The 22,033-nt window shown below is 44.4% G+C and overlaps 1 protein-coding gene across 1 annotated transcript in view; it reads left to right on the forward strand.

Moving 5' to 3' along the window:
- Positions 1–336: 336 nt before the first annotated feature.
- FAM171B (family with sequence similarity 171 member B) overlaps positions 337–22,033 on the forward strand; it is a 31,930-nt gene continuing 10,233 nt past the window's right edge. Inside the window, exons 1-4 of the mRNA XM_035133458.3 lie at positions 337–871; positions 19,203–19,436; positions 20,328–20,420; positions 20,958–21,116. Of these exons, the coding sequence (XP_034989349.3) occupies positions 685–871; positions 19,203–19,436; positions 20,328–20,420; positions 20,958–21,116 (673 nt within the window). The 5' untranslated portion in view covers positions 337–684. The remainder of the gene's footprint in view (positions 872–19,202; positions 19,437–20,327; positions 20,421–20,957; positions 21,117–22,033) is intronic.

Consider the following 22,033-nt stretch of genomic DNA (forward strand, 5'->3'; position numbering starts at 1 on the left):
AGCAAGCCCTGCTGCTAGGGGGAAGAAGACGCCAACACCTGCTACCCCTGTCCAGTCACCGAGATGCCACACCTCTGGGAGGGAGGGCTGCGTCTAAGGCAGGCACCCCCAAACTCCAGATGTTTTGGGGCTGCAACTTCCATCATCCCTAGCTAACCGGACCAGTGGTCAGGGATGATGGGAATTGTAGTCCCAAAACATGGAGGGCAGAGTTTAGGGATGCCTGCTCTAGGGAGAGCCGCAAGGCCCCTTGCAGCTTGGGAGGGAGGCAGAAACACGGCAGCAGAGCCCCCGGTTATGAAGGAGGCTCGGTGGTGCCCCTGTGGGGTGGGGCAGGGATATAAGGGGACCCGTGCTTGGGCGGACTGGGCGCCTGCTCTCCAAAGTGAAGCCCAGGAGAGCGAGCGAGCAGGCGGCGGGCAGAGGCGCCTAGTAGACGGCCGCCTCGCCTTCCTCCTCCTCCTCCTCCTCCTCCTCGCCGTCACGTGGGCGTGAGGGGGCCGCCTCCTGTCCCAGCGCGGGCGGGAGTGTGCGCGCGCCTGGGGGGGACCGGCAGAGAGCGGGAGACCCTGTGGCCACGAGCGGCTCAGCTGCTGCCGGCCCGGGCGTCCTCGCTCCTTCCCTTTCTGGCCGCCCTCCCTCGGTCCGCAATATGCCTCCGCTGCCCGCTGGCTGGTGGTCGCCATGCCGGGCATTCGCGGGAGCTCGCCGCTCCGGGGACTGGTGTTTCTGCTTATGCTGCTGCTGAAGGGCCGCCCGGGCTCCGCAGCCTCCGCCGGCGCCGCCGACCTCGCCAGGCGCCCTCCGAAGCAGCAGCAGCCGCAGCGAGCCGCCCTGGCGGAGGCATCTTCCTCCGCGGCTGCTCCTCCAGGTACGTCTCCCCGCACTCTGACCGCGCAACATGCGAGCATTTGCACCCAGAGGCTCCCGCTTGGGGGAAAAAAAACCTCCCCCTCTGAAACTCCCACATTTTTTCCCGTATTGCGTCGCACCCCATTTCTTTCCCTCGCGTTTCAACCTTTTCCTGCGGCCCCCCCCCCCCCGGTTGCAATGCATGCACACACTTTCCCTGGGCTTGCGGTAGTAGACCTGCCCTCGCTAGCTTGCTACAGCATCACCCCTGTTTTAAGATCTGGGGAGGGAATGTCGCATCGGATTGTTTTGTTTTGTTTTGTGTGGGGTTTGCCTGAACAGCGCGGCTTCTCTGGAGAGGCTGGCGAGTTGCTTGGAGAGGTTGCCCAGTTTTATAGACGGCCTCCTTGCTTTCTCGCAGAGTTTACATGGCAAGCCCAGACCATCCATCTCTCTCTCCCCCCCCCTCCCCGACGTTTTTCACTTTTGCCACTATACCCGTCTCTTTTCTTCCATGCAGATGGATGAGTGCGGTATTCAGGATGGTAAAATGTATTTACTTAAACTGGAAGTGCGATATTTATTTGTTTTTAAAAAAGGCTACATAGAAAGAACAGGAAGGTGTGTTCTCCCCCAGGAACAGGAGGGTGCAGTTTCAGTGGGATCAGGGGTGAAACTAGGCTTTATTTCACTCGGGTCAAAGACCCAGTTTGGCACGCACCCCTCCCCCAGGTTGGGAGCTTCAATGGCTCCCCTTTGGAGGCTTCACCTGGGGCACCCCCCCCGGCTCCCCCCACCCACCCCCCAGTTACAGCACTGGGTGGGGTGCATCTAATGTACAAGCCCTCTCCCCTCCCAATATTGCCTCATGCTTCCCCCCCCCCATAATGCAATCTATTTCTTTATTCACACCATTAATTTCATCATATTGCCTTGTTTGTACTGTATGTGCCCCATCCATGGGTTGCATCATCTCCTCCCCTTTCTAAAGCTGCACCTCTACACTGACACCAAGGCTCCCCTCTGCCTTCCTCACTTGGGAGGACTCCCTAATTTCTCTCTGGTCCTTTTGCCTCTGCTTCCCCTTTAAATCCCGCAGTCTCCCTTCCTCTTCCCAGAAGACTGGCCCTGGCCTAGACCATGCATGTGCTGCTTGTTATTTGTGGATAGTGTTGCTGAGGAGGGGGTCTTGGCACTGTGTATTTAATGAAGCAGTTTCCTTGCCTCTTGGGGATGTGAATTAGCCCTCCGTTGCTGTTCCTTTCCCTCTGCGGGGATTTAATAGCTGACCTGGAGCAGCTGCTGCTATGCTGTACTTTAAAGCTGATATTGAAAGCAGCTCTATTGGTGTATTGTGACGTGATATTCCTTCAACCATTCCCTTCTATCCGCAGAAAGGGAAAAATTTCGTATTACTCACGGAAGACTCCTTTAAATAATAATTTTAAAAGAGATGGAGATATGTTGTTTAACTAGAAGGGAGATGAAAGTGTCTTGGAATTTCTTGCAGCTCAAAATGAGCTTTCTTACCTGAACATTGTATATTGAGGGAAATGTTGGAGTTTGAATTCACTGTTTTATAATTTTTTTGTTTTTTTGTTTTAATGGATCTTGTGCTCTTACTCGGCGTGAGTTCAAATATAGGTGCAGTGTATGACACATCCAAACAAGGAAGTTGCACATCTGGTGATTTGTGATACATCATTGGTGATCTAATTTGCAAAAATGAAACACTGGCTGCTGATGTTTCTGTCTGCATTTTCTAATGCCAAATAATGGTATTTTTTATTTTCCAATCAGAATTCTTCTTCTCTCCCTTCCCTCTTGTTGGCTTTCTCTCCCTTGTTTTTTACTCTTTGGATACAGCAGTGTTGTTGTTGTTGTTGTTGTTGTTGTTGTTGTTGTTGTTGTTGTTGTTGTTGTTAAGGGAAATAGGTCAAGATCCAAAAGGATGTGCTAGCTTAGTCTTTAGCTTGCAAGGTAATACTGTTTGATAAGCCTAGCTCAGTCAATTTGTGCTGGCGCGAAATGGCTAGTGTATGTTAAAACGTCTTCAATGACTGGCAAAATCTATGAGCTCACTTGTTTTTCAGAATACTCTGCTGAGCAAGAAAATGTGTCATTTCCCTCCCCTCCTGGCAGTAGCGTATGCAGAATAGTGGTGTTCCTCGCTTGTTTCTCGAATCAGCCTTGCATTGCAAATGCTCCTACCATAGCAATTGGTGATTAAAGCTTTGTTGAGAAAACCTTGTTTGTAACTAAGATGCCTGTAGATTTGGACTTCCTTCAGATGCTTGTTATTTAAGTCTTAAATAGAGCCATAACTCCTCAGAGCAGGGATGGCTAACTGAGGGCCCTCCATATTCTGTTGGACTCCAGCTCCCATCAGCCTTAGCCAGCATTTCCAGTGGGAAGGGATGATAGGAGTTGTAGTCCAAGGACAACTGGAGGTCCATAGCTGCAGGTTCAACAAGATGCTTGTTACATAATGAAGCCATGGCACTTTCTTTAAGTGCTTAAGGAAGCTGGTGTTCCTGTGAAACATACAATCATATGACTAAATGATTGTATGCTTCGGCTCCAAAATGTTTTCCTTTTTATTCCATGGAGAATAAACAGAGCAGTTTAAGTTACATTGAGCTTGAGCAAAATAATTGTTGCTTTTAACGCTGGGGTGTTGTAAACCTCTTGAAAATGTGGCTAAAATAAGAGGAGGGGAGCAAACATGTTTACTCATGATAATCACATTTGGATGCCAAATACCTGACCATGGACAACAAACAGTGGTTTTTAAAAGGTATTTGTAGCGGTTGTGCTTTGTTTACACACCTCCTAAATTGTATTATGACTTGTGTTTTTTTCGACTTAAACATGTTGGTTCCAGGCTCAGCATGGACAAAATGATGCTCTTGAGATTATTTAAAATCACAGCAACAGAATCATATCATAGAATCACAGAATTGTAAAGTTGGAAGAGATCCTGGGGGTCCCAGGAGCCATTTGGCTCCTAGCTTTTCTATCCCAGTTTCTAACACTGCCCCCGAAATACACAATTCTTCTTCTTCTTCTTCTTCTTCTTCTTCTTCTTCTTCTTCTTCTTCTTCTTCTTCTTCTTCTTCTTCTTCTTCTTCTTCTTCTTCTTCTTCGAAACAAACCCAAACTAATTGCAGAAGCATGCAGACCTCAAGATGGGAGGATGTGGCAAGGAGGTGCCCTCTAGATGTTTTGGACTCCAACTCCCAGCATGGCTCAGGGATTATGAGCATCTTCATCCAGAACATCTGGAGAGGGACTGGACTGGGGAAGGTTGATACGGCACATTTCAAGGGCTGAGCATGAGCCCTCCCTTTCCTTCTATGTATTGCAATGGGACATTATTAAACCTTCCCACCATCACCCCAGTTCGCCTCATAAGTTGGGGTACATACAGAGTCGGCACACAACCCAACTGAACACATTTCTCTGGGGATTTTGGTTACTATTAATACTTTTATTGAACCTAAGGTTCTACGTCTGTCTACCTGTTGAACCATTGTATGACACATTATTTTGGATTCTGAGCATTGTTGAAACCTTGACACTATACTAAGGACTGGGGAAACCCAGCCAGATGGGTGGGGTATAATATTGTTGTTGTTATTGTTATTATTTATTATCCTCACTCCCCAGAGACACCCGTTCAAGTACCTTGGGCATCAACAAGACTTCTGCTACATTGTTGTCCAAGCAGGAGTCACCTTTTGTGTAAACAATAGGCTTTTTGTGGGTGCTGCACAGTGTTTGTGACCCCCTGGGATTAGCATGATCGTGGCAGACTGGGCGGGGGAGAATGGGACTGTGGTGAAGCAAACGATGACAGCAGCATGCACAATCATGATATTAAAAAAGCCAGTATATACAAACAATGGCTCTGCATAAGCTTGGCCTGGTTGGACATTTTATGTCTGCTGGAAAGTGTTCATGGGAACTGTCTTCAAAGATATTTCAGATACTATAGCTGGGAAGCAGCAAGGCAGGAATGTGGGTTTTCTGGGAAATTTTGCCTTTGAAAAATTTTCGATTCAAATTAGGGTAATTTTCCTAGGGTAATGTGCACTGTGAAATATTTAGCTTGCTTTTTTTTTTAAAAAAAGATCCCCTAGCCTAGAGAGTGATCTGCTTTAACATGTAAATACTCATATTAAGTGAACAGTGCTAAAACTTTGAAATTGCCAAACTTGACTAATACACTTATACTGCCAGCATATAAGAGAGTAAATAAGTTAAAGCTGCAATCTTGTGCACACTTTTGGCACGTAAGTTTCACTGCAGACAGTGGAATTTCCTTCTGATTAGACAAAATAGAATTGCATTGCCTATATCTCTTTAAAACATGCATTTCATGTTCCACTAAATTTTCTTTCCAGATATCTCGCATATTCTAATACCAATCCTTGCACGCTACAGTTCTGTTACCACTAGAATTAATGAAATACTATAAATCGCTTGCACCAGAAATGTGAAGTCATTTAAGGTAACAGAAAATGCTCTTCTGGGCTAAAGAAATTATTCCTACGGCAGAGCTTTATGTTTCTGAATTGATGTCCCAGTCTTGTCCTTTCATTTTCGTCCTTTGTTCTCAGGATTAATCTTCATTCATCTGCCCATGGAATGATTGCACTTTAGAATTGTATCAAAAGTAGTTATGCCAGTTAGGATACTTGGGGAATAATTTCCCCTTGCCTAGAATTCCCACCTAGAATTTAACAAGATCGCACACCCTTGTGTCTCCACCCTAATTTTATTATTTTGGGTTATGCATTATGCATTGCATAATTTTTATAAACAAAACATCAGGCCTATTTCTGCCAGCAAGGAGCTCACATTCTAAAATAAGACAGGTGGGTGGGAAGGGAGAGACAAAGGTAGGAAGAGCTGAACACGAGCAAATGGTGTTATACATACAGTACCTAACTTTAGTTGCAGCTGATTTGAAACCAAAGGTTGCAAAACACGGTGGGTTTTGAGAAGTGAAGAGTTAAAGGTGGTATTCAAGCAGAAACTTTTAGCATAGAAGGCAATGAGGGAGGATGGTTGAAGTCCTATTAGCAAGCAAGATACCTTTAGGCAGCTGAGGATGGAAATGGGGGGTGGAAGTAAAATTGTTTTTTTTTTAAAAAAAAAGATTGAACAGGTATGTAACAGGAATAAAACCCAAAACTAGAGTGGGTAAGTCCATGGTAACCTTTAAAGGTAAGGGCATGGAGTCCATGCTGGAAGCTGAGCAACAGAATTTGAGGAAGGGGTGCCTTGTGGAGTCAGTGTAGGAAAATGTTGTCAGGGGAGTTTTGGAATTTTGGATAGATGTGAGAAGCCTGTGATGGGAAGACCAAGGTAGAAGGTTGCAGTAGTCAAGGTACTGGACCAGGACTTCAGCCAAGGGCAGAGGAATGGGAAAATTCTGCACTGATGTACAGGGAGAATCAACATGAATTTGCAACAGACTGCTGTTTGCATTTCAAATGTGTCTCGCAGCCTGGACTTGGGGCAGGGAGTCTGTCTCCTGCAAAGTGAGAGCTCCTCTCCCCACCCCACCCCACCCAATGTGAGTTCTGTGTTATGTGACTAATTCAGGAGTTTCTTGTCTTATGCTTGTCCACAAAGCTGTTACCAGGAAGAGAATCCTGGTTGCCAATAGCAATGGCATTTGTGGATTCCTGCCAAGAAGGTCCTCAGGGTTCTTTTAACCCATGTGGCAATGCAGCGCGTAGGATTAGGAAAAAAAGTGCTGCAGGGGCAGTACTATATCTGTGAATAATATTAATCTTGCATTTGTGTGCAGCTGTTCTTGCAAGGAGTTTAGAACATATGCCCGTTTTATTCTCTTAATCCTGAGAGAAAGGGCCCATTGCCGCACAACCCAGATCTCTGATCAAAAGTCTGACATTTATCTACTACACTAGGGGTGGTTAACCTGTGGCTCTCCAGATGTTGTTGGGACTTGAATGTCCTATCACCCTTGATCATTGGCCATGCTGGCTGCAGCTGGTTGGACTAGGAGTTCAATCACAGCTGGAGGACCCCAGGTTCCTCACCCCTGTACCCCTCCCCACACCCCTGTTCCTCCAGCCTTCCACAACTGAGGTGCTATGCTACGTTGATGGACCAAGACTGATTCTGCCAGAACAAATGAGCAGCCATTATGTCTTCATTGTGTGGAAAAGAAATGATTGTTGGGGGAAAGCCCTTGGCTTCTTGATTATTTATCTGAAGTCTTGATCTTCTGTTAGGATTTTTATTTTCTTAATCGCTTTGTTTTTGTCACGATTGTATGCGGACCTTCTTGGCATTTAAGGCAGCCTTGAAATGTCGAGTTTATAATTCCTCTTGAATTATAGAGTCTGTTTCACGACGATTGTATGTGAGGAGTCGAGCCAACACATTATTAGAGTTCTTTTGAGAAGCTCATTGGTTGCCTACCCTCTTCTTTATTCACGCCTCTCTATATTTGTCTCCATTGATTATTCTCCCATGAAAAATTTAGTGAACAATGTTGAGAGAAAAACACTGTTTCCACAAATCAGCCTGCTTTCATGTAAATATCAACTTTGGCCTTTAAATATTTTATTGGACATATATTATTTATTATAGTGGATGTAGCTTTTAAGTTTCACGGGCAGAGTCTGAATTAATTTGACAGTGGGTGTCTCATACATAACATTTGTGAAAGAGAAAAGGGGATGTTGGGAAATGGTCTTTTTAGAGATGTCCAGCTTTGTGCATGCGCCCGATTTGAATAGCACAATGTAAGGTGATGTTTGCTGCATAATATTCACAATCAATAAATGTCCAAATGCGTTGGCAAAATCACACAAGCAGTTCTGATAGTAAGCTGGATCTGGAAGCTAGTCTTATTTGTCTGCTGCAGCTTGTTCCCATGCTTTGTCACTGATAGGAAAGGTGGGGGGGGGGAGACTGGAAAAGCTTGTACTCCATTATATATTCCATACCTAATTGTTGCTGATCAGAGCTTCAGCTAATCTCCAGGGATACTTGTGGACGTTGTGCCCCATATGGTGGTTCTTGCCTTATGCCAGCTGTTAGTAGGTCCTGGCCATACATTTGTTTTAGTATTACTGTACAGCACTCCTTCAACATTGACAGATAGATAGCCAGTTTGCCATGAAAAATGTGATAAGGGGTGCTGCCCTTTACTTTCTGGTATGCTTAGATTAGTATTGAAATGGTTTTTCAGCCAAAACCTAGAGTTTAAGGCATCAGCCTTGATGGGTTTTCTTTTTCTGGTGGTGCTGGGAGGAAGCACCTCCCACCTGCTGTTTCCCACATCGCTGTTTCCTGCTTGGCAGGGGGTTGGACTGGATGGCCCTTGTGGTCTCTTTCAACTCCATGATTCTATGATTCTAAGCAGTCTCCTATATTTACTTGCTTGTAAATAGCCCATAGCCTTCACTGAAAAGTTTTATTGACAAAAATTATGTTTCTCTCCCCACTCCATCCCTCCAGCATTCATATATGAAGCTGTCTTAAACCGAGTCTGACCATTGGTCCCCCTGTAGCCCAGTACATAACCCTTCTGTAGCGCCACAAATCCAACTCAGTGGTGTAATGTTGGAAAATGTTGATCACTTCTCCTACCTAGGCAGTTACCTTTCCACAAGGGCCAACATTGATGCCGAAATCCACCATCGCCTGAGCTCTGCAAGTGCAGCTTTCTCCCGATTGAAGTGCAGAGTGTTTGAGGACCGGGAAATTTGCAGGGAAACCAAAATGCTTGTTTACAAAGCTATTGTACTACCAACCTTACTATATGCTTGTGAAACATGGACCACTTATAAATGCCATCTCCAACTCCTCAAAAGATTCCATCAACGGTGTCTCCGAAAATTTTTCCACATCACTTGGGAAGACAGGCGAACTAATATCAGTGTACTGGAAGAAGCAAAGATCACCAGTGTTGAAGCAATGATTCTTCAACATCAACTTCGTTGGAGTGGACATGTTGTGCAGATGCCTGATGATCATCTTCCAAAGCAACTACTCTATTCCGAACCTAAAAATGGAAAGCGTAATGCTCGTGGTCAACAAAAGAGGTTTAAAGACTGTCTCAAGGCAAATCTTTAAAAATGTAGTATAAACACTGACAACTGGGAAACTCGATCTCAGGACGCAAGGGAGAAACATGCTAAGAGGAAGGCATGCTTGGCAAATCCACACCGTGATCAACTCCTGCCTGGAAACCAATGTCCCCACTGTGGAAGGACATGTGGATCCAGAATTGGCCTCCACAGTCCCTTACGGACCCATTGTTAAAACCGTGTTTATGGAAGACAATCTTACTCGGCTACGAGTGATCGCCAAAGAAGGAGACTTCCAACTTTGACGGGCAGCAGAGATCTTTCCCCAGGCCTCCATCGCTGAAATCTTTAAACTGGAAGTGCCAGGATTAAAGCTGAGACTCTTGTGCGGTGTAAAACATGTGCTCTGCCACTGAGCTATGCCTTTCTAAGAGCATATTCCTTCCACCATACTGCACACACGTGTGTGCGCAAGAAAGCCCCGTCAGCTGCTTCTGCTACAAAAGCATTAAGCATACAAACGCACACGCACACGGTTCCCAAAGAAAACTGAGACACTGAGCTTTCCTTACACTGAGATGCATGTAATGCTTAGTTCTGCCAGCCTTGCATTTAAGCACTCGCCTGGTGGGCACAGATGATAAGTATTTGCATGCAGCCAAGTGCATGGTTGAGGGGGGATGGCGCGCTCCGCCTGCCTTCTATTTCCTGCTTCAGGCAGCAGGGGTTGCATAGGTGTATGACACTTGTTCCCCAGATTGTATACAAACACTAAGGTATGTTTTATTTTGGTATTTTTCTGTGTTTTTTCAGTGTTAAGATATTATGGACTGTATAGACTCATAGAATCATAGAGTTGGAAGAGACCACAAGGGCCATCCAGTCCAACCCCCTGCCAAGCAGGAAACACCATCAAAGCATTCTTGACATATGCCTGTCAAGCCTCTGCTTAAAGACCTCCAAAGAAGGAGACTCCACCACACTCCTTGGTAGCAAATTCCACTGCCGAACAGCTCTTACTGTCAGGAAGTTCTTCCTAATGTTTAGGTGGAATCTTCTTTCTTGTAGTTTGAATCCATTGCCCCGTGTCCGTTTCTCTGGAGCAGCAGAAAACAACCTTTCTCCCTCCTCTATATGACATCCTTCTATATATTTGAACATGGCTATCATATCACCCCTTAACCTTCTCTTCTCCAGGCTAAACATACCCAGCTCCCTAAGCCGTTCCTCATAAGGCATCGTTTCCAGGCCTTTGACCATTTTGGTTGCCCTCTTCTGGACACGTCCCAGCTTGTCAGTATCCTTCGTGTTCATGCTGGCCATTGGCCTTAATAGAATGTATGACATAATTAATGATATATATTTATTTGATTAATTTTTGTAGTTAAAAAACTGAAGAAGACCAAACCGAAACAGTATGATTACCTTGGATCACTGTCTCGCATGTCGTTATAGTTTATAAAGATAAAAACAGATATATTTCGCCCGTTGGAATTGGTCGACGTGTTGCCTCTTTTTTTTGGTATTTTGCCTTCTGTGCACAACAAAGAAACCTAGTGGGCTGCCAGAGGAAATACCAGCCCCATCAGAGGAGTGGAATAGGCGGCTAGAAAAATGATGGAAACCCCAGCAGGTCGTTAATTTTCAGGGTTTGTGTGTGTATTTTGTGGTTTTATTTGCAAGGCTGATTTCTGCCCCAAAATGTAATAGGAATGGAAAGGTAGTTTTTGTGATGGGTTCCTTTTATTTTGTGGATAATAAAGTCATTAAGCACTGCTGCATTTTTCAACTATGACAGTGATATTCAGCTTGCATGCCTGGTGCAGGTTCCTCACCCCTGCAAAAGGTCAGCTGTGGTCCTTTGGGGGACTGCTGTCTCGTTTCTAATGTACCATCTCCAACTTGCTAGTTGCTGAGAATTTTGCAAAGGGTTCTGGAGTAGGTTGGACTGTGAGCTGATCCAGCAAAGTAATTCTTTTGCTCTCACCCAAAAATGCCAGGGCAGGATTACTTAGCACAGGTTATTTATGCCTTTCCTATTACCACAGGGGTTCTTGAGTATGCACATTTTCTTTGTAACTTGCTACACAGTAGGGAACCACACATTTCTAGAAAGCGCTCTCTCTCTCTCTCTCTCTCTCTCTCTCTCTCTCTCTCTGTGTGTGTGTGTGTGTGTGTGTGTGTGTGTGTGTGTGTGTCAGTCAGTCAGTCAGTCAGTCGATAACCCATCCCAGGCCTTGTGTAGCACATTTTCCTTATTAAGAGTTGTTGCTTCTGGGTTGTGAAGGAATTGTTTGTTTTATTTCTGCTGTAGGCTTTTTCTTCTGTGCTAGCCATTAAAGCTTGTGATAATGCTGTTTTAGAAAATAGAGGAACACGTTGGGTTTTTAGGTCATTAAAATGAAGTCAGGAGATAGAAAGCTCCTTTATGTGGCCGTGATTGAGTGTTGAATGTGCCCTGGGTATATTATCAAGATGTTCAATACCATTTTTGTGTTAGTGCAGCATTCACAGTACGCACACCTATATATTCAGGGTAATTCTTGAACTTTGGAAGGCTTCCAAGCTGTTTTATTTCTCCTGAATAAATTACTGCAGTGTATATTATGAAAACTCATTAGCTGTTGTCATGGTTGAGACAAAAACCCTTCAGAGTTGCCAGTGGGTCAGTTTAACCCTTGTCTTATCACAGTCCTGGCAAAACAATACTTAACAACTAGAGTTGGGTTTGTTCCTTGGTTGCGTTCTCCCTCTACCCTTGCTGTATAGTTGGGCAAAGCAGGAGTGGGGAACCTCTGGCCTTCCAGATGTTGATGGACTTGAGTTCCCCTCAACCCCAGCCAACATGGCCAATGGTCAAGTATGACTGGAGCTGTCGTCAAACAGTATGTGGAGGGCAACAGGTTTCCCGTGCAAATTTGGAAGTGGTTGTGCTACTTTACCATTCATATCAAACTGCTGTTCGTTATCTTTAAAAACCCCAAATGGTTTGGGACCAAGGTACTCAAAAGGATTAGCTCCTTCTGTGTGATCCTCCCCAACCAATAAGATCACCCAGAAGATGATCTTTTTGTCCTGAGATGCAGTTGACCATGATGAGTCAAAAGGGAGGGGTCTCCATGGCAGTTCCCAGGTTGTAGAACAGGTGCACCTTGGGCGATTTCAGTAGAGCATGGGACTCTCAATCTCAGGTTGTGGATTCAAGCCCTCCTTTGGGTGAAAGATTCTTGCATTGCAGAGGGTTAGACTATGTGGCCCTCCAGATGTTTTGGCCTACAACTCCCATGATCCCTAGCTAACAGGACCAGTGGTTAGGGAAGATGGGAATTGTAGTCCAAAACATCTGGAGGGCCAAAGTTTGGGGGTGCCTGGACTAGATGATCCTCGTGGTCCCTTCCAACTCTACAGTTCTATGATTTGTTTGGTGACTTCACTTAATGTCCTTTGAAAAACATTTTTATGCTAGCAGGCATTATTCTTAACTTTTGATCGCTTCCAGCTGCCTGCTATCAGAAATGTTTTTTTTTACCTTTTCCCCCTTTCTGTTAATTTGTTAATATTTTAATTAACATTCATTCTTAATTCGTTATTGATTGGCCTCTATAATTAATGAATGTTTGCTGCCTTGTGTGCTTTTGCTAAAATGGAAAGGCTGGATAAAAGATCTTTATATAAATAAATAAAGCATTTGCCTTGGAGTTAAAGGACAATTGAAAATTATTCTCTCCTGTATACAGTATTAAAACAGTTTATGAGACACAGTGGGTTTATTATTATTATTATTCAACAGACTTTAAATAACAATCAGCTAAACCTCTTATATGGTTTATGTAAAGCATTCATTTCAAAATATATATTCTTCTACCTTCTAACCCTCTTTGACCAAAAAGAAATTACCTTTTAAAAGGACACCATTTACTGTTTGTTATTTACATCATACTGCTAGTATTGTATACTTTGCATAAGCCTTCTGCTGGGGAGTGGAGGGGAAATCATTTTCTGTTTGCTTTGCAGAAGAAGTTTACTCCAGCTGCTTCAGACAAAGGATTGATTGAGTCTGTGTTGCATGGAGATTCAGTGTGGCCCTGCAAATGAGGATGGATTCCCCTCAGCCCCAGCCAGCTTTGGCCCGTGGTCGGGGATTATGAGAGTTGTAAGTCCAGCAACATCTGGAGGGCCTCAGGTTAGCCACCTCTGCCCTGAAAGCCACACGGGGACTGTGCTGATTCCTAGCATCCCATATGGCAGACTTCTGGTCCTTATTAGCACAATTAGCATGAGAAGCAAAATAGCCCCAAACAGAGATAACTACGCTGGACAATATTGTACTGGTCTGCAGGTGTAACATTTGACGTTGCATTTCTAACGACATAACGGAAGCATTTTTCGAGTGGGACCAAACTGCCACCAAACTGGTAATAGCTTTATACCGGTAAACCCTCTTGGTAGCGACTTTGTGACACATTTGTATAACACCTAGCTTACATTCTGCTCAATAAGCACTGAACAGTAGCAGTAATTAAGTGAATATGTACCATCTGTCTCCCATCGTTTGTGTTTTCACTAATTGTGATGAGGCTTGACTCCCTCCCCCCTCCCTTCAGGGGGCTCAAGTAGAATAAGAATATGAGAATGCCTGCTCTAAATGCTGAATTAAAGAATTTGATGCAAGTGTATGCTAAATATAGCCTTTGGGGTGTATTTGACTGAAGAAAGATCTCAAGATTTTACGGATGTGTGGTGGCTTGTGACCTGCTTTTTTCGTGGGGAGGAACAAGCTTTGACAAACCTGTCTTCTCCTCTTGATTTAAAATAGGCTGTGTGTAGTGTAACGTTCAAACCAGCTCCATATTATCCAAGATTTGCAAATCACATTCAAATGAATGTATGATCAGTTCAGAACTTTCTTCTCCTGAAATGTGTGTTGTAACGATGCCATACAAAAAGGCTGTGTATCACAGTAAAGCACACTTATAGGCAGTTGGCAATTTAACAAACAAAAGCACCCTTAACACATTGCCCTTCTACTAATTTATAGATAATTTTTACCTTAGTTCTGTGTCTTGTCAAGTAAGCTCATTTGTTCTATTGAGAGACATAGTGTTGGATCATAGAGTTGGAAGGGGACCCAGGGGGTCAGCTATTTCAACCCGCTCCAAAGCAGGAAGCTCAGTTAAACGATCCGTGACAGATTTAAGCATCCAACAACTGCTTAAAAACCTCCAAGGAAGGAGAATCCACATCATAAAGTAACCACATCAGTTTGCACACTACAAAATCTCACAATTAATAAACATCAATATATTTGTTAAATATAGTAACTATATCTGACTGGCCTTTAACCACTCCTCTATCCCACAGGGTTATTGATAAGTTAAAGGTAGAAAGGGTATAAAGGTAAAGGTAAAGGGACCCCTGACCATTAGGTCCAGTCGTGACCGACTCTGGGGCTGTGCGCTCATCTTGCATTATTGGCCGAGGGAGCCGGCATACAGCTTCCAGGTCATGTGGCCAGCATGACAAAGCCGCTCCTGGCAAACCAGAGCAGCACATGGAAACGCCGTTTACCTTCCCGCTGTAAAGGTAAAGGTGCCCCTGACCATCAGGTCCAGTCGTGTCCGACTCTGGGGTTGCGGTGCTCATCTCGCTCTATAGGCCGAGGGAGCCGGCGTTTGTCCACAGACAGCTTCCGGGTCATGTGGCCAGCATGACAAAGCTGCTTCTGGCAAACCAGAGCGGCGCACGGAAACGCCGTTTACCTTCCCGCCGGAGCGGTCCCTATTTATCTACTTGCACTTTGATGTGCTTTCGAACTGCTAGGTGGGCAGGAGCTGGGACCAAGCAACAGGAGCTCACCCCGTTGCAGGGATTCGAACCGCCAACCTTCTGATCAGCAAGCCCTAGACTCTGTGGTTTAACCCACAGCGCCACCTGGGTCCCGCTGTAGTGGTTCCTATTTATCTACTTGCATTTTTGACGTGCTTTCGAACTGCTAGGTTGGCAGGAGGTATAAGGGTATAAGTGATATTAAATGGTGGCAATGTGGTACCATTGGTTCAGGAAAACCACTGGAGTGGAAACCCCACCCCACCCCAAAAACACCCCACACATATTGTGTGTTGACTCCTTATTGAGTATAAACTCCCTTCTTGTTGGCCCTACAATAACGCTATGCATGCTGGGTTTACAGGGCCTGATTATCTTCGGAATAACTGGTTTATTCTTTATAGGTCAGTGCACCTTTCGTATCCTATATAATAATGTCCATGTTGTCCCTGCGTCCAGTTGTCCCGTGTGTCCCTGGGGTACTGCGCATGTCCCCCAGAGACACAGGGATTGGACGGAGGGACAACCAGGGACACAGGGATTGGACCCGCGCTCTCGGGACACAGGGAACAGCCAACTGCCGCTCCGCCAACCGCCGCTCCGAAGCCCAGTCTCATGCTGGAGGTGCGCGGTGAGGCGGCGGGGGAGAGAAGCGCTCCCCCCCCCGGCAGCCTTGCCGCACACCTCTGGCATGGGACGGCGCTTCCTCGGGGAACCCGAGGAAGCCGAAGCGGCAGCGGGCGCGGAGGGAAGCCCGCTTTGGCTTGGCGGCGGCGGGAAGAAGGGGAGGAATTCCTCCCCTTTTTCCCGCCGCCGCCAAGCCAGTCCCGGAGCCGAATTGCGGCGCGGCGGGGTTTTTCGCCGTTTGCCTCCCCCTCGGGGGAAGGCAAACGGCGAAAAGCCCCCGCTGCGGACTGGCTTGGCGGTGGCGGGAAGACCCGCCACCGCCAAGCCAGTCCCGGAGCCGAATTGCGGCGCGGCGGGGTTTTTCGCCGTTTGCCTCCCCCAGGGGAAGGCAAACGGCGAAAAGCCCCCGCTGCGGACTGGCTTGGCGGTGGCGGGAACATCCCGCCACCGCCAAGCCAGTCCCGGAGCCAAATTGCGGCGCGGCGGGGTTTTTCGCTGTTTGCCTCCCCCAGGGGAAGGCAAACGGCGAAAAACCCCCGCTGCGGACTGGCTTGGCGGTGGCGGGAAGACCCGCCACCGCCAAGCCAGTCCCGGAGCCGAATTGCGGCGCGGCGGGGTTTTTCGCCGTTTGCCTCCCCCTCAGGGGAAGGCAAACGGCGAAAAGCCCCCGCTGCGGACTGGCTTGGCGGTGGCGGGAAGACCCGCCACCGCCAAGCCAGTCCCGGCAGGCCGCTTCCTCTAGCGCCCGTTTTTAAACGGGCTAAAATCCACTAGTCTCTAATAAGGCCGATCAGGAAATAGCATGTTCTACAAAAGCAAGAGTGAGACATGGAAAAGGATGGTTGTTCATTCAGCTAAGACCAAACAAATCACCCAGTGTGGGGGCTCACAGCTGCTTCGCTTGTGAGATGGAAATGCAGCCTTCGGGAAATAAATTGTAAGCGTATGCCTGGCATTTTCAAAATAGGGGAGATTTTAAAAGGAAGAAAAGATCACCACACTGATTTTTATGTTAAATATTTCATGCAGAGAAGGGGGAGGTAAGATAATATGCCAAATCAAACGTTATATGCGAAAAGGCTGCCTGTCCTAGGAATTAGCAGTTTCAGGTACAGAGGTTTGGAATGGAGAAGGGGTGAGAGGAGATGGAAAGTGGCAAATGGGGAGAGGCTCTTCACCTCTCTGCCCCCTATTTATTCCCCCCAAATTGCCCTTCCTGAAGCCATTTTTCTGTAGAAGAAGTAGCTGTTGGGTTAATAAATGCACTTGTGTGTAATGTACAGTGGTGCCTTGACTTACGAATTTAATCCGTTCCGAAGGCACCTTCGTAAGTCAAAGAATTCGTAAGTCGAAAAACGCCATTGGAAACGCGATTTCCCATAGGAATGCATTGGAAATGGAAAAATTCGTAAGTCGAAGCAACCCTATCTAAAAATTCATAAGTCAAAAAATCCCTGTCTAAAACAGCTGCGTTTTTTTTGAATGTCGAGACATTCGTAAGCGCGCGGCCATTACCCCCATTCGTAAGTCGAAAAATTCGGTTGTTGAGTCGTTTGTAAGTCGAGGTAACACTGTACAACGTGGCACAAAATATATCCAGTAAAAATTAACAGGAAAACCATCCATTGTTGGTGTTGCTGCTTCAGTGTTCATCACTTTGTTAGCAGTGATTACAGTGGTACCTCGGTTTACAACGATGATCCATTCCGGGGAGCCGGTCGCTCCCCGAGTTTGCCGCTCGCCAAAAGCACACTTCTGCGTGTGCGCGAAGCGCCGATAGGGCACTTCTGCGCGCGCTGCGCAGATCGCTTCTGCGTGCGCGGAACCCGCATGTAAATACTTTTGGGTCCACGGTGGTCGCTCTCCAAGTTCGTCATAAACGGAGGCGGTCGCAAACCGAGGTTCCATTGTATAATGAATGCTTGTAGACAGCATTGCATAAACGGTTTACTTGATGAGTTAACATCCAAAGAAAAGGTATAGAGTGAGCTGTTTTATATAAAAGGTAATCTTTAAAAACAAATCCTAAGGGGGCAAAATGAATCAAAGCATCTGGCTATTGTGTTTTTATGCAAAGTTATGTTTTTTTCCAATCACCTCAGGTAACATGCACACCAGGGTTACACGGCAACTTTTATTTTTATTTTTTTAGAGACCCACTTGGCCATTGGCTACTCTCTGTACTGGGACAAAGTCCTGCGGGGGACATGCAGATTTATAGCAGTTTGTGCTCTGCTGTGGCTAATTAGACTTAGCCTTTGAAAAGGGTGTGAAGATACCTTGCTCAGCCAAATTAGATGGCTGCCCCCACAGAGGCTGACATCTCTTGGAGTTGCCAAATGGCCTCTTAAAAGAATAGCAAAAGGTCATGTGGGAAGTTCGGGAAACAACGGCATCAGGAATGTGACCCAGTTTGAAAGTTAATTTAACAATTTAAGCATAAATATATGTGCATTTATTCCCGTGTGTGCTCATTTTCTGTACAGTATTTATAAGCCACCTTATATAGCAATAAAAAACTGTAATCCACAGAATGATCTTGCACTTCTCTTTTTTGCCCTGTTGTTACTAAAGCATAGTAGTACGGTAGCTTTAGTTTTCAAATTATGAATGTATATGGCTCTTAACATGCAGAGAGCATGGGTATTTCCTTTCTGTCTTGTAGCAAAACGCTATCTTGCCCACTTCCTACTAGACCATATTTATAGAATAGTCAGGATTGCTCCTACCCCTCAAAAAAACCCCACTATGGCTTATTTTCAGGGGATGTCATATTTTTTCCTCCTGCCGCGGCTGCGCCTATCACATGTCTTATTTTCGGGGTATGGCTTATATACCTTGAATGCTTAAAAATCCTGCTATGGCTTATTTTATGACTACGTTTTAAAATAGGGGAAACAGGGTATATAAGTAGGTGTAGGATTTCAGCATTAGACACTGCAGCAAAATGGCGCCTCCAGGAGGCAAGGATGTCCAGTGAGAAAAGTGTAGAGGGGGGTCCCTGTAGCTGCTATTTCTAAACAAATCTAGGAGAACCTATTCCATGGCAAATGAATGTTCAGGACCTTAGTGCTCTTTTGGTGGAAAGAACCAAGCAGAAGGCTCATCTCTAAGCAGATAGCACTCTACAGAGCATTAAGCCTATATGATCAACGGTTTTAGATTAAGATCCTAAATTGTATAAAGGCTCTATTTGGATGCAAACCAGCATGTTTTCGTTGTTACAGCAACCAGTGAGACTGTATGCTTCTTCAGGAAATGTTTGAGCTTTGAAATGGGAAACTTGACTAAAATTAGGCCACCTTGCTTGGTGGTGTATTAGATTCTCGCCCTACCCCTCCACTATGCACCTCTTGCAATGTGCAACATAGCTGGATGTGCATGTGCAATGGCCCAGTCGATATCTTCTCCTTTTTCTTCTTTTTTTCAAAGTTGTATGAACCGGTCCTGTGTGTATGGTGATATGTGCAAAACCAGTGCATCACTTGCTGGAGGTATGTGGTGAAATGCAAGTTTATTTGCAGGAATAGAGTCCACAACCCAGTGATGTATGAACTGTGCTTTCTTCTCGATCTGATCCTGACCTGTTTTAAGCAGACGTGTGCACTTATTGCAAATCAAGTTACCATTGTGTGAACTACATTAGTGTATTTCCTCAAGAATTCAGATTTAAAGTCTCCAGCTCTTTTATCTTAGTTGGACCATTTTCTTCTGGAGTGAAAAAAAGCATTGTCTTGAGCTAGGGAACTAGCAAACTAAAGACTCATCATTTCAAAGCATATGTAACATTGATTGTTGTCTTTCGCCTTTTGTCTCATTTAGGATCTATGTTTACACTGAAAGTGCAAGTCAACGACATCATCAGCCATCAATATTTAAGCCAAGCGATTGTGGAAGTGTTTGTCAACTACACAAAAACAAATTCTACGCTGACTGGAAATAATGGAGCAGTATTGATACAAGTTCCCTATCAACTAGGTCTAAGTTTAACTATTGCATCTTATAAAGATGGTTATATGTTAACACCTTTGCCTTGGAAGACTGGAAGAATGCCGAGTGAGTAAGCCCCTTTTAAAATCCTATTATTAAACTGAATGCACTTGAACTTTCTTCCTTCTTTTTGGTAATCCATCTAATTTTCATCAGATGAATGTGACTTAATGAAGTCACGCAAAGTATGTTGTGCTGAATGCAACTGCAGAGGTAAGTGCCGCTGTCTTGAAAGAGATATAAAATATAGATCAAATGCTTCCATGAAAATATTGTAATTACTGCAGGTCTGCCCCAAATATTGAATACAGACTATCTTAAAGGAGGCGGAACAGTTTGAGAAACTGGAGCATATTGTCTCAAACGATAATCATGTGTTTTCCTGATGAGTCTGGAATGGCACAATTCTTACCCTGTGCTTCAGGTCATAGAATTATAGAGTTGGAAGGGACCCTAAGGGTCATCTAGTCCAACCCCATGCAATGCTGAAATCTCAACTAAAGCATCCTTTTTTAATGCCTCGTCTGTTTTGTTATATTATTCCCCCCCCCAATACTAAAGCAAAAAGGCTAAAACAAATTCCAAACCTAAACTAATGCATAAAAGTAACAGCTTGTGCGTAGGCATATAGTTTTGAAATTGATTACTTTAAACTAATCAGATTGCCTCATTATATCCTTAGTGGAGAAACTCTGCTTAGTTTAAACTCTAGTTTTGTTTAAAGAAAGGGTTGTAAACCCAGTTTGCACATAACAAGAAACTCTTGCAAATTTACAGCAGGAAACAAATGCTTTTGAATTCCTGGTTTCCATGTGAAATACCAGTCCTCTTTTCTATCCATCACTGTGGTGTCCTAAATTTCACCACTCTGCAGAACTGTAAGTCTTTTTTCTAGCTTTCTTTTCCAGTACATAAACCTTTGTAGTAATATATTCCTATCATTTTGTCTTCCCACAGTATATTCATCAGTCACACTCTCACTGTTCCCCCAAAGCCAGGCAAATATATGGTTGTTTGAGGATACAGTTTTAATTACTGGGAAACTATCTGGTAAGTAAAAGCAGTACAAAAGATTTATCTAAGTTTTTATGGCAAGGTAAAAAAACAACAACACACGAGTTAAACTGAAAGTACAGCAAGAGGCAAAGGAAAGGGGAGGATTGGGACTGGCTAACTTGAAACTGTACTTTGCAGCCAGTTGCCTAATTTGGATGAAGGAGTGGGTGACCTTGAGAAATAAAAGAATTTTGGAATTAGAAGGTCACAATTTAAGGTTTGGATGGCATGGGTATCTGTGGTATGACAAGGTTATAGTTAGGGAGTTTAAAAATCATTTTGTTAGACATACTGTATTGAGAGTCTGGAGCAGTTAGAAGCCTAGGTTCTATACAAATACCGTTATACTATTATGGATCTCAACACCTAAATGTGGCATATTACCTGAATGCACATTGATAAGAGGTGCAAGTGGTTCATGCTTGAACATTAATTTTTGAATGCCAGTTAAATGTTTTGCCAATCAGAAGTGTTAACTGTTTGAAAGAAGCACTGTGAAATTGCTGGCTTTGAATTCTTCCTCTTTTTCAGATGCCAAATCTCAACCAAGCGTTCAGTTTCCAAAATATTTAATAAAACTTCCTATGAACCACCATATCACAAATGTTACAGCCTACCTTACAGTGCCCCAGCAGTTTTTGAAAGTGGACCATTTTCTTTATACAACTGGAATTCTTTTAAATAAGTCAGGTATGTCAGATTTTCCACTAGCTTTTGAAGATATACAGCAGGGATCTGAAGACTATCCCTTTAAAACATTATCGGCAATAGGTTTTAGACCCACCGGTTAGGACTTGAAATGTAATATTGTAGCTGAATAACAATTTATCCACCTTGGAAGTGTAAAGAGTCTCTGGTTTTTCTCAGAACACCTTGTTAATTGTGTGATCCAACTCGCGAGAACATTCCCTGAATCACCCTGATTCATCTTGTAATTTGGGGTACGCTCAGAGCCAGCACACACCCCTGCATTTGTTGCTGACAGAGATTTGTCATCCCCAGCTTGTTGCAAGAGAGGAGGGAAGTTATTTGTCTCCACCTTCTTTGATTGGCCAATAACTATATTAATTTTTAAATCTCCATTTATATTGGCAACAATGCCATTGTTCAAATTCTTACCAACTCAAGATCCCCACATCATTTACAGAAAGAAAAATGTCAATGCAGAATACTGTATTCTAAATAACAACAACAACAATAATAAACAACTTTTATTTATATCCCGCCCTCCCCGGCCGAAGTCGGGCTCAGGGCGGCTAACATCAAATAGTATTTGATTAGTATAAAGTCAAACAATAATTACATTACCTCCTAAAAACAGGTCAAAATCAAATTACAGTGGTACCTCCGCTTACAAATAACTCTACTTACGAATTTTTCTACTTACGAATGGAGCTCCGTCCGCCATCTTGGATGTAGTTGAGATAGGATTTTTTCTACTTACGAATTTTTAGATAGGGTTGCTTCGACTTACGATTTTTTTCTCCCAATGCATTCCTATGGGATTCGACTTACAAATTTTTCCAACTTACAAATGTGCGTTCGGAACGCATTAAATTCGTAAGTAGAGGTACCACTGTAAAGTCTAGTTAGATGGCTTTCCGCAG

The sequence above is a fragment of the Zootoca vivipara genome, chromosome 1 (genome assembly GCF_965207765.1).
Source record: "Zootoca vivipara chromosome 1, rZooViv2.hap1.1, whole genome shotgun sequence".
NCBI classification, from domain to species: Eukaryota; Metazoa; Chordata; class Lepidosauria; order Squamata; family Lacertidae; genus Zootoca; species Zootoca vivipara.